Source organism: Curcuma longa, chromosome 9 (genome assembly GCF_044706935.1).
Source record: "Curcuma longa cultivar G26 ecotype Majalengka, Jawa Barat chromosome 9, ITB_CL_G26_1.1, whole genome shotgun sequence".
Classification (NCBI taxonomy): domain Eukaryota; kingdom Viridiplantae; phylum Streptophyta; class Magnoliopsida; order Zingiberales; family Zingiberaceae; genus Curcuma; species Curcuma longa.
The window spans coordinates 8,910,025-8,923,205 of record NC_133869.1 but is presented as its reverse complement, the minus strand read 5'-3'; the positions used below and the strand labels follow the sequence as shown (position 1 = coordinate 8,923,205).

The following is a 13,181-nucleotide window of genomic DNA, read 5'->3' as shown; positions in this document are numbered from 1 at the left end:
TTTTTCAAAGCGATGCGCCGAAGTCCGCATGTTGAACACGTAGTTCATTTAAAATATATAAATTAAATTCATGAATATAATCTATTAGTTCATCTAATAAAGTAACAAATAATACGATGAACTCTTCTATAAAAATTTAATTTTTTATTTAAAAAATAATTAATTTATATTTCTAAAATAAATATTAATATTAAAAAAAATAAAATCATTGTCTAATTTAAAAAATAAAGTTATTTTTATAATTTTATATATTTAATTTTCATTTTCCCCCAACAGAATAACTATGTTACGTTAATGAATATTCCCATCCTCCCAAATGAGGGAACATAGATACTTTACATTTCCTGCCTTTCCCTCCATTCCCTTCTCTATCTCTTCCATTAATGAACCTTCTCCTCACTCTATCCAAACAAAGTGTTACAATCCGACTAATCCAGGACCAATCTAGTCTATTATGTTTCGGAGGCAAATAATTTTTTGTATATACATGTTATATTATTTATGCACTCCATTAATTCATAAATAATTTTTCAAACAAGAATTAATGTGTTTTTATTAGTTTAATTGGATTGTTTTTAAGTTTAACTTAGATGCTTTATTTATTTTGTTGAAGATAATACCATCATTTTAAAATAATTTCGACACCATAATTTATAGATGTCTTTGTTTAGTTGAAGTAGGTGTATTCATTTAAATAAGACAAGTGCCTTTTAGATTAAGAAGGCGATTTGTTTTATAAATAATTTTCACTTTAGAATAGATTTTCTTTTATTTAGTTGAAATAGGTATCTCCATTTAATTAATCTTAATTTATATGCCTTCATTTAGTTCAACAATGTACTTTTATTTTGCAAATAGTTTTTCATTTAATTAATTGAATGAGGTTATCTTGTTTGGGGTCATGTGGAGGTAGAAGGCTCATGGATCGTGAACTCCTTTTCTTGGAGAAGAAGCAATGACGATATCTTAGGAATAAACATTGGCTAACTTTGTGTCAACAACTACGGTAAGATAGAGAATGCAAGCGTTATCCGAAATGATTAGGCATAAAGCATCTGCAAGTGGTTTTTCAAGTCCGTCGTCAAATCCCAGAACTCAATCCTTGATAGATAGTGGAAACTACCAAACTGGAGTATGATAGAGATAGAGGGAGTTTCAGTAAGCAAGGTAGGAGATCGAGTCGAAGGCAACCAAATATAAGTTGCTAGGAATATGAGATAGAGTCCATGGTGATTGGATGGGGTTAAAAGATGAGTTAAAGAGGTTGATCGATGAGGTGGGAGATGGGTTGAGCAACTTTAAGATTACAAAATCATGTCGCACCCTTTATAGGTCTCCTTCATGAGATATGATGCATCGTGTTAGGGTTATTCATAGTAGCTGATGCGACAACCGATTACCTTTAAATAGAAAGTGAAATGATGATTTTAATGTCCAAAGGACATGCCTTATTCCTCTTGACTAAGAGGACACATCTCTTTATAATTTCAAATTGAGGGCGAATCCAACTCAAATGCAACTCGAATGGATTTGACTTGAGGTATTCTAGCAAAGGGTTGATGCACATGTGTGAACAATATTAGAGAAGGGGGTTGAATAACATTTTGAAAAGATAGTAGTTTAAAATGATAGAGTAATGCAATGGAAAAAATAAATGAATATACAAGCATAGTGACACATGAATTTAACGTGGTTCATAACCCCCAAGTGATGCTACTCCAAGACTAGCGATCAGTTAGATGGAGCGGTCCCTGAAAATCCCGCTAAGTCTTCTCCGAGTTAGATATTTTTAAGAGGTAGAGAAATCTTTTATACAAGTATTTGATACAATAAAATGTAGTAATTAAATACAAGTAGTAAAGGAAATATAAAACAAATATAAATACAACACAATGAAAGACCTAACTTCAACTTTTATAAAAGCATAAGTAAAAAATAAATTGAAATCATGAAAAAGCTTAATCATATTTTGAAGAAGCAATATAACTTAAATAGAAAATGCTAATGAAAAATGAAGGAAAAAAAAGACCTTCCTTATGATATCTTTTAAAAAAAAATCTTATCACTATGTGGTAGGCATCACACAAAGAAGAACAACAATTGCTCCTCTTCTTGATCCTCTTGAGTCCATTAATATTTCATATATGAGTTAGGCTTTCTCAGAAACTCTATGTACAAAATAATAATATAAAATAATTATCATTAAATATTAAAACTACCTAATTAAACTTAATCATAAGGTACAAAAAAAAACTATCATATGTGTTTATTTGATTTATAGTGGATGTAAACTGTGTCCTAAATGATGTCACAATCATGCTAGCTAGCATGATGATAGAAGAACTCTAAACATTTCTAAGAACAAAACATGATCAAAACATGATCGATCAATATATTTCGATCAACGTCATGGTGAGAAGCACTTAGCCACCGTCCATGTCACCTATTTTCTTATTTTACAGTGAATAATTTGATCCTTCTTCACAAGTGGCAATATTTTATGGAGGCAATATTTTAGTGAGCAAAGAGTTCTTCCAACTTAGATCATAAGTAGAAGGTTAGGTGTTGGATCATGTTCACTGATTAGATTATGTTTCCTTAAACAAATGTGAAGATGCTGACCTAATTTTTTTTATGAGTAATTTTCTAACAGTTAATTAAATCTTTAATTCTATCTTAATTTTACTATATGATGGCATGTTTAAGTAATCTTAAATTTTATTCTAAATGTAATGTCTCTCTAGTATAAAGAGGCTTTCTTGGTGTAAATGTTCCATAATACTTTCATCATAAGGACTCTATTCTAGATTTTAATTTCTTCAAAACTCAATCCTCCTCCCACCTCTTTGAGATAACATAGATCTCTCCATGCCACTAATGACTTCTTAGAGTCCTATAAAAAGATTCTACATAATCCAATCATATGATATATAAAAAATGAATAATCAATAATATTCAACTCTGAGGTCATAATACCTGTCCTGTAAATAGTTGACTTCATCAAATTTATTGATGATAATCATTAAGCAAATCCAGAATCCTTTAAAGCAAGCCTGAATTAAGATGCTCATAAACATACCATCAGATCTGGACATAAGTAATATATCATCCACAAAGGTCAAATGAATAATTTTGATTTGTAATTGAAATCCAACTCTAAAATTTTCAATTTCATTCATCTAGAGAACCATTCCAGAGAGAATATAAAAAGAAGAAGCGATACTAGATCACCTTTGGAAATGTTTTCATATGTTATACAATAATTCTTATTACACTTTCTAATTTTCTTAAATGACTGGCTGATGAACTGTATAGTGTGCTCCAAATTGGCAAAACATGATCCTAAATTTTCAACTGCAGCATCAGACAACTCCATACAGCATTAAATTAAAAGTTGAGCCAGAAAGATTCATGATTACAAAAAAACTATAAATGAAGTTGCTTTCAGTAAGGGAGAAATGAACAGATTATGTAGCTCATGATTTCCAGATGGATATTTTTGCAGAAGTTCAAACAAATTAAATAAGCACAGTATTAGGACAATTACCATCATTGGGTTGCCTCAGCTTCATAAAAATACCACTCGGAGAACTCAGAATTTGCACCCTCGACTGGTTAGAATACATAAAATTTAGAGAACGCTCTAAAGCATTAGGATGACATTGTCTATCATGGGCTCCTTGATCTCTGCTTGGCTTTCTCAATCAGAGGCTTCAGTTGTTTTTTCTCAGCCAGAATCTTGAGAAAGTTGAAGAGGAAGGGTATGTAGTTGTGCTTCCTTCTAATATTCTCAGTTTTCCATTTCTTGAACTTTTCCTCCTCCATCAGTATTTTCTCGGTCACGCTTTCAATACCGACAGTTACTTCAGCAAGTGATGTATTCAAAGCTTCGATTGTAGAGTTATTTTTGTTACCAGTGCTTGCATGTTCATTCAGCTGCAGCACAAGGTGCTCCCTCTTTTTCTGGAGTTCCTTGAGCTCCACTGTGTACATTTCCTTCCTGTTCTTTATTATGGCCATGAGGTTGAACCGGATTTCGCTCTGTGAATATTTTTCAATGCGTTCCTGTATTACTGGCTGCACCATACGTAGCCAATCCAAGTCATTAGGGCCACTAGGACACTGGCCGAGGCTGATTGGACCCTCCTTCAATCCATCCAGTTCATAAAGAACTCCATCAACAGGCAAATAACTTATGAAATGGTACACATCATCCTCCTTTCCTGCGACTTTCTGCTCTTCAGGCACAAACGGTTCAGGTCTAGCAAAGCTGTTATGAGCTGTTCTGATAGCTTCACTATTGTTGATTGCCAATCCTTTAAGTTCAGGAGGGAAATTTTTTGTGAATTCTTTCAGCATGGACAATTCTGGGCCAATGTCAATATCCGGACAGTTCATCAATATAGAAAGAATGGCTTGGGTTGCGCAAGCATTGTTAATGACCTGAAGGCAACCAATTAGCTTATTGTTAACACAAACAACTGAATCAACGGAGAATTCCTTTACTCATCTAACCTGACTAGCAAAGAAAAGGTTTGGATTTGGTTCTTTGATCACTGGACGGTCATCCTTTTCCCATGCACGCCATTTGAATAGAAATATCAACCCATATACCGGCCTGTGAAAAGTGATATCAGCCATGAGAATCAGTGATGTGGGTGCAAAATATGCAAAATCAATATATAAGAAAATGTTCAGGTCTACCGAAGGTTGTCAAGGGAATCAATATCAAGTGAGTACAATTCTTCCACCTATTAAAATTTAAACATTTGCATTAATACTGATAAATAAAAATGACAATTTAAATCAGCAAAAAGTTATCAGTGCTCCAAAAAAAAGAAAATTAAATAAAACAATGTCTCATGGCTCACCGTAAATATAAAAAATATATAATTCACAACCAATTTATGCACCCCTTACAAAATTTTAAATCATAACTAGCATTTTAGTATTTGTATCTTCACAAGTGATTCTAACCAAGCAAGCAGACTCCAAAATGGAAGTTCTGTTTGCACATTGTAAACCAGCTTAAGAGAGAACCTGTGAAATAATGAAATCTTAAAGTCCAAAAAAAATTTGGAGTAGAAAAAGGAAAAGATTATGCAGAAAGCAGTGGCTTGCTATATTGAGACGTGTATTAGTTCAAAAAAGGATGTATTGCGCAGGTAAAGTTTGATATATACATGCATCAACCCAACTCTGTAGAATCATGAAATAAGCACCTCAAATAGCGATTTATGCTAGTTAGGTATGTGACTCTAAGTTCATCAACATTCTAAACTCAAAAAGAAAAGCAGTCGGGATCACTCCTACTCAATGTGTAGCATATAATATTTTATAAAGAATCAACAAACAGAAATGATATGCATCAAACACCATTTCTATAACAAGAATAAATGTATGTTGTTATGTACAACTTCAAGCTTCACCTCTCCATGAAGTTCATATTGAGATTGATGTTTGGAACAATTATGAGAAATGCTACCAAACAAGGAAGAAGAAAATATTTCTTAAACCAGTTTACATTCTTAAAAAATTTGCTATTTCAAAAATACATGTTACAAACTCACAAAATCATTGATTGACTATAATAAGAAGCCTCTAGGCAAAAGTATTGTAACCAAAAGCACTCCCTTATATGAGTGACAGAGTAATATATCTACCCCTTTTTCTTAAATTGCATCATGCAATACCTCCCTGGAACAGAAAACAGAATACTCTAGAATTGGGTTTGGAACCTGAGCGTGACAAACAAAACTCAACTGCCACACACAAACATACACAACTCCAAAAATTACAAGTGACAACTGAAGATCTCAGCCTCCTAGTACTGCTTCATGTTAGACAAATGTACCAAAATAAAGCTCCAAATGAACAGATTCATGAAGAGTTATTCAAAGTCATCACCATTTAAAATGGATTAAATACTGACACAACTGCATAATTTATGTGCTTCATCAGAAATAAAAGCCATGGTGAATTGTAAAAAATAATAGGATCCAAACAAACTTACTTGAACTCCCTTTACTTGCATCTGTTGTATGAGTTCAGTAAAAACACCTGGATGAACAAGGTAGTTAGACTAAGAACAGAATATTTGTCATAAACAAACTCAAAAATATGTTTCCGCAACTTAATCATTATGAAAAAAAGGAGATATTATCTCTTTTTCAAACTCAAAAGGAAGCACAGAAACTGATTTATAAACTAATGGAGAGTGGTGATTGATATACCTTTAAGTTGTTAAATGGGCTGGTACCCACATGCATGATATAATTCAAATCACACAAGCATGCAACTTAGGTAATTACTGGGTAAATTGTACAGCATATTTGGTAATAAGTCCTTAAATATGAATGTGCATTTTCTAACCAATAAAGTTGCCCAAAAGAAAAGGTTATTGGTTAATCCATGTAATAGACAACCACAATAATTAGTTCACTCTGATTTCCAAGGATGCTCAGAGCATTTCTAGATACTATTAGGTACCCACCCAAGTTGTCAAATTGAGGACCGTATCATGAATTAATCATTTTGGTGAATTATCAAATAGTGAAGCATATTGAACTATGAAATGTAAGGTTCAGATATTATAAGAGATGCCAAAAAAATTCTACTTATTCAGAATAATTGTAGTATCAAAAAGTATGCAAAACAATACAACATTCCATTATTATATTAAAATGAGAATTCTTAAAATATGTTTAAATACTAAGAGGCCCCTTACCTTGATGACAATATACAAATTGATATTTATTTTATTTCATTAAGGATTGAAGTGAATGAGCAGCAAAAAAATTCCTCATCAAATGCAAGAAATTGTATGTTGCCAACTCAAATGGAGGACAACTTAGACATGGCATCACTTCAAATCCACTAATCATGTTGTCCTTATTGTCATTTTATGTATCAATGTGATGAGATTTATTTTTCTTAATCATTGTTAGGTGTCCAATTCACATTCGATATTATCAACTCTCTCTTCACTTGACAAGATTTTTCTCTTCTATGTCATTGTTAATATCGATATTTCACCAAATTCAACCTTTATACTTCTATCATATAAATATACAACTTATCATTTATTTTATTCTATTATAATAAATTCAGTTTCATTTATAGTATATGAGCTTTAATTTAATTTTTTAATGGGTTAGATTTAGTTTTACTTGGTTAAATTTAATTTTTAATTAGTTTTCTATCTTACTTGTAGAACCATATAAAATAATATTTGTATCAAATCATATCAGAGTCAAAATGAATTATCATGATTCTTTCATTTATGATTCATATGTAAAACCATATTATTTTAAATGTGAATCGTATCACATGATACAAATCGTACATTGTATGATCTCTCAGAACAAGCCAAGTCATCTTAAATAAGTATAGGTTCCAGCTATTTGGATTGACTACATGGCCCATATCCATCCATTGAACTCTACACAAGGCAACAACAGGTCGCATAGGATTTTGCATGTTGCAACATAAAATTTCTGTTTCGTAATATAAATAAGAGGCTAGAAAATCTACGCATACAAATAATACAGGCATAATGAAGAATGTAATCAACTCAAATACAACAAAGAAATTGGAAACTTTCAATCATGAAATTTTTTCATCAACTGATTTGCATCAAGTAGCATCGATCAAGTTAACCTTGAAGCTTTTTAACAAGAAAATGTAAAAAGAAATCTTTCAAATAACCAGTTTATTTAACTACTTAAAAATATCTGAAGACCAAGAAATAATACTGAATGTCCTCCAACAATATCTCTGTCCACGATGTTAAATGGAAACTAGTTACTAGAAATTATAGTAAAAAAAGAGTCATAAACTTCAAGTGCTAGAAATATAACGCCCCTACTCTATGTGCAACCAAGCATGAGAAAGCTAATGTTCTTTACAAGTTACTTACCTCTGCATGCGCACCTGCTTAAAATGTTGACTATATGAAAGTTCAGGATTAATTAGGGAAAGGGGGACCTTAAAACATCTCAGGTGCTAAAACACACTACCTCCTACTAAATAATCCAATGAACTCAGATATCCAAAAACAGAACAACGTTAAACAATGGCTTGTCCACATAAACTGCTATCGAGTGAGGAACACACAAAAAAAATACTAGGTTACTGATTGCCGACAACTTACCAGGGTCGGACTCAATGGTGCACCAAGACATCTTGAGAAATCTTTTCTGCCTGCAAATTGCAACTCTTTGCATTATAGTCATTGCAAAACAAAAAAAAAAACGAACTTGTAAGAAATATAAAAACCCCAAGACATTACTAGTGAGTGAACAAGATTAAAAAGGAAAGCTGGAGGTTGAAGAGGACGACGATCGGAGACAGGAAGGAGATAAGAAAGGCAAGAGAGAGTGGTGGTAGTACCTGAGAGGAAAGGGATGTAAGGGGATGAGCTTTAGCCGTCCTCGGATACGATGGAAGGCGGTCGTCAACGGCAGGCGACGGCGGTGGCGATTTGGGCGGTGCGACGGCGGTGGCGATTAGGGCTGAAGACGAGAGGAGAAGACTGGACTGCAGAGAATTGCGTCATACATATAGAAATTACATTTAAAAAGTTTTTTTTTAAAATAAAAATAAAAGATAGAAATTTAATGAAGTATTACAGACTATTTCATTAGCAATTAAAATTAAAATTAAAAGGGAAGTTTAATACAAATAAAAGATTAATAAAAAATAGATCGTGCCAAATGAATAAAAGCATTAATTGAGCGTTTTTAAAAAAATAAAATAAACTATTCAAATTGGTTAAATAATATTTTTATATAATTCTTTTATCAACTTAATTAAATTATTTAAAGTTAATTAAAACTACTACTATAATAATTTTATAATCATTCAATAGTTATTATAATATTATAGGAGCCACTAATTAATTGTAGTGTAGTCACAAATTGATTGGATGATTTTTCTGGATAGTCTTATTCCCTCTCCAATCAACATTAATTTTACACACATCAATTTCTAATGCATCCAAGCCACATTTCAAACGTTTAAATTTGAAAATAATTTTGATGATTTCGATCCATGCAACCTCAACATATCTTTCTCCCTCCTCTCCAGGCATGCAAACATAATTTCTTCTCTGTTAAGTCATTGAAGGCAAAAATCTAGCACTTGCTTTAGTCGATCCCACACACAGAAAGCGTTCATAAGTGTCTTCTTGTGTCCCTCTCAGGCGATGATAACTCACTTAGGGTTTTTGATGAAACCCACATACTGATCTGGTTCGACTCTCTGCATTCAAGTTTAGGGTTTTGTTTGTCATCTATACTCTTATTTTTCAGAATGATGTAAGGAGTGACAGGTATTTCAGCCTTTGGTTCTTGATCATCCACAAAGATATGTACCATGTACATATTTAATCTTTAGTGTTTGTGTTTGTCTCATGTGAGTTTGGATGCTATTGTTTTTAACAAATACACTGATTTGTTGAAGTTTGTAATTCATTAAAGGTTAACATTAGTGTATATTTTATCTGTATCTTTATGATCCTTGGAACTTTCTTGTGTACTCGTCAACTCTTTAGCTTCTACTTGTATTCATCGACTCGCAAAGAGAATTCTAAGATGTTTTCTTTAACTTTGAAAGAAGTTTTGAGAAGGAGGAAGAACTAGTAGCTAGATTTTCAAGAGTGACATAGATAAAAATCCAAGTAGGTATTTAGCATGAAAAGGTCCAAGTGCATACTTGGCATATATAAGAGAAGTTCAACGGATCAATAAGGATTAGATGCTAAGCACAACAAGAAAGTCTCAGTGGGCGATCAGGATCAAATACTAAAAAAATACAAGAAGTTCGAGTGAATTAATGAGGATTGGATGTTAGAGACAACGAGGAAGTCATCTTAAAAGGAAAGTGTTTTTTAGCATAGAGGAATTCTCAAAGGTTTGGAAAGCCTCTTGGCATCAAGATTAACTTAGTAAGAAGGATTTGTAACTCAGAGGAATGAAGAAATCAGAAATCAATTAAGCACAAACACAAGCTTAAAGTGACTCGAGCAAATGTGTTAGTTAAAGTCATAAATTTGGATTAGACCAATTGGATTGATATGTATCGTCAAATAATTTAAATTAGTTGGGTTAATATTTTATCAATCCATTTTAATATGAGCCCAGATGAATTGACCTACCTGAGCTTACGACCTGTGACCTGCGATGGGCTTGGATGGGCCCTAATTGAGATTTTTTTTAAATTTAAAATAAAGTGAAAATTTTAATGGAGGATGAGCAACCAAATTTAAAATTTTTAATATTATATATATATATATATATTATTTTTTGATGGATTCGTGAATTTAACTCACTTAATTCATAATCCAAATATAAAAATTTCAAATATATATATATAATATTATTTTCATATGTCCGTTGGTTGACCTGTCTAATCTGTAATTCATCTTAAAATTTTTAAAAATATAAAAATTTTAATGAGTTGGCGAGCTTAATTCAAAAATTGGTTCGTCTAATCTGCAACTCATCTTAAATTGAATTGAGTTGAGTTGAGTTGAATTAGAATCTCGACGAAGCCGAGCAATACCCTCTTCCGTCGTGATCAACTACAATTTTTTGATTTACCTTCTCACGTATGATCGTGAGACCGACTGTACGAGATCGTTCGGATGAGAGATTCCACTGGGGAATGACACACAAGCTTAAAATGGGTTTATATGATTTATTTTGAATCAGTGAGATGATCTTAAGGTCGGGGAATGGCAGTGCCATCCTCTTCTCCTCTCTATTGCGCGGTTGCCGCTCGCTCGAAGCCCTCGAATCCGTGCACGCCGCCATGATCAAGAGCAACGCCCATCAAGATTCTTTCTGTGTCAACCAATTCGTCAGCCGGTGTTCTCGTATCGGCCAGTTGGGCTACGCCCTCCGAGTGTTCGCCCAAATGGCTGAGCCAAACGTGTTCGTCTACAACGCTGTCCTCGGCGGCCTCGTTCAGGACTTCAAGTCGCGCGAATGCGTAGAGTTGTACGTTGGAATGTTGAGATCCAATGTGTTGCCTGATGGGTATACTTTCTCATACTTGGCCAAGGCGTGTGCTCAATTGCCGGCTGTGGAGCTTGGAGCGGCAGTTCATGCGCAGATTGAGAAGTCGGGATTCGGAAGGCAGATCTTAGTCCAAACTGTGCTGGTGGATTGCTACTCCAGCATTGGCTGGATTGGGGAAGCAAGAAAAGTGTTTGATGAAATGTCTGATAGAGATGTTGTTTCATGGACGGCAATGATTCATAACCATTCTTGCGTTGGGGATATGATCTCAGCTAGGAGGCTCTTTGAAGAAATGCCTGAGAGATCAGTTGTTTCGTGGAATACCATGATTGCGGGATATGGAAGGTCTGGGGATGTGGGAACTGCCAATTCACTATTCAATGAAATGCCTGAGAAGAACTTGGTCTCTTGGACCACAATGATCTCTTGTTATTCCCAGAACAAGCAGTACAAAGAGGCAATTGAGTGCTTTGAAAGAATGAAGGCTGCAGGTGTCAGCCCTGATCAAGTGACTATGGCCACCACTATATCGGCTTGTGCTCATCTTGGGGCTCTTAATGTCGGAAGAGAATTGCATCTGTATTCTATGTCCAACAAGTTGAATTTTAGTGTTCATTTAGGATCTGCATTAGTTGATATGTATTCCAAGTGTGGGAGTTTAGAGAAAGCCCTGATTACTTTTTACAAGTTGGAAGAGAAGAACACATTTTGTTGGAATTCCATCATTGACCTTCCATATCCCGTAATCATGGTATTCCACGAAACAACTGATCTCTCAGGCATTTCTTCAAAGAGCCTCCTAGCTGAGATCATATCCCCAACGCAAGAATGGTTATGAATCATTGCCGTCCATGAAACAACATCTCTATCAGACATTTCATCAAACACTTTTCTTGCTTCCCCAATCCAGCCAATGCTGGAGTAGCAATCCACCAGCACAGTTTGGACTAAGATCTGCCTTCCGAATCCCGACTTCTTGATCTGCGCATGAACTGCCGCTCCAAGCTCCACAACCGGCAATTGAGCACACGCCTTGGCCAAGTATGAGAAAGTATACCCGTCAGGCAACACATTGGATCTTAACATTCCAACGTACAACTCTACGCATTCGCGCGACTTGAAGTCGTGAACGAGGCCGCCGAGAACAGCGTTGTAGACGAACACGTTTGGCTCAGCCATTTGGGCGAACACTCGGAGGGCGTAACCCACCTGGCCGATACGAGAACACCGGCTGACGAATTGGTTGACAAAGAAAGAATCTTGATGGGCGTTGCTCTTGATCATGGTGGCGTGCACGGATTCGAGGACTTCGAGCGAGCGGCAACCGCGAATAGAGAGGAGAAGAGGATGGCACTGCCATTCCCCGACCTTAAGATCATCTCACTGCTTCAAAATAAATCATATAAACCCATTTTAAGCTTGTGTGTCATTCCCCTTTTCTGCAAAAAGAATCCACCACCTTAGTGGTCCGACACCATCGCGATGATTCCGAGGAGGTAAATCGAGTTATATGTTTGGAAGATATATTTATTTAACATATATATATGTTTTACGACCTTACTTGAACAGGATCTGTGTGTCATTCCCCGCGCCATAGAGAGGAGGTTACTTTCAATCAGTGGACTAAGCGGTTCGATTCATTAAAAATTCATCTTACGACGATGAGGTGGAATGGGATGGAGCGAGCTGATTCATTATCTTAACGAATTAAAAAATTTCTAATTCAACTCAACTCTTCTATAAGAAAAAGTGGAATCTCTCATCCGAACGATCTCGTACAGTCGGTCTCACGATCATACGTGAGAAGGTAAATCAAAAAATTGTAGTTGATCACGACGGAAGAGGGTATTGCTCGGCTTCGTCGAGATTCTAATTCAACTCAACTCAACTCAATTCAATTTAAGATGAGTTGCAGATTAGACGAACCAATTTTTGAATTAAGCTCGCCAACTCATTAAAATTTTTATATTTTTAAAAATTTTAAGATGAATTACAGATTAGACAGGTCAACCAACGGACATATGAAAATAATATTATATATATATATTTGAAATTTTTATATTTGGATTATGAATTAAGTGAGTTAAATTCACGAATCCATCAAAAAATAATATATATATATATATATAATATTAAAAATTTTAAATTTGGTTGCTCATC

At 34.4% G+C, this 13,181-nt stretch overlaps 2 protein-coding genes across 2 annotated transcripts; one reads left to right on the top strand and one right to left on the bottom strand.

Annotated features, from left to right (window-relative positions):
* Window positions 1–3,457: 3,457 nt before the first annotated feature.
* Window positions 3,458–8,528, bottom strand: LOC141834809 (ubiquitin carboxyl-terminal hydrolase 2). Its single transcript, XM_074722178.1, has 6 exons — window positions 8,392–8,528; window positions 8,153–8,202; window positions 6,014–6,060; window positions 4,705–4,751; window positions 4,516–4,618; window positions 3,458–4,443 (listed from the first exon to the last, which is right to left on the bottom strand). Exons 2-6 carry the CDS (start codon window positions 8,181–8,183, stop codon window positions 3,670–3,672), a joined length of 1,002 nt encoding a protein of 333 aa, XP_074578279.1. The 5' UTR covers window positions 8,184–8,202; window positions 8,392–8,528; the 3' UTR covers window positions 3,458–3,669.
* A 2,188-nt stretch (window positions 8,529–10,716) lies between these two features.
* LOC141834505 (pentatricopeptide repeat-containing protein At1g06143-like) lies at window positions 10,717–11,859 on the top strand. Its single transcript, XM_074721826.1, has one exon. It carries the CDS (start codon window positions 10,717–10,719, stop codon window positions 11,857–11,859), a length of 1,143 nt encoding a protein of 380 aa, XP_074577927.1.
* The last annotated feature ends 1,322 nt before the right edge of the window (window positions 11,860–13,181 follow it).

Excerpts from the sequence above, each read along its gene's own strand:
- LOC141834809 (XM_074722178.1), bottom strand. The coding sequence starts at position 8,183 with ATGTCTTGGTGCACCATTGAGTCCGACCCTG. Across the intron at positions 4,752-6,013 it reads TGCAAGTAAAGGGAGTTCAA|GTGGAAGAATTGTACTCACT; the intron begins GTAAGTTTGTTT and ends AAATTTTAATAG. Across the intron at positions 4,619-4,704 it reads GATTCCCTTGACAACCTTCG|GCCGGTATATGGGTTGATAT; the intron begins GTAGACCTGAAC and ends CACTTTTCACAG.
- LOC141834505 (XM_074721826.1), top strand. The coding sequence starts at position 10,717 with ATGATCTTAAGGTCGGGGAATGGCAGTGCCATCCTCTTCTCCTCTCTA.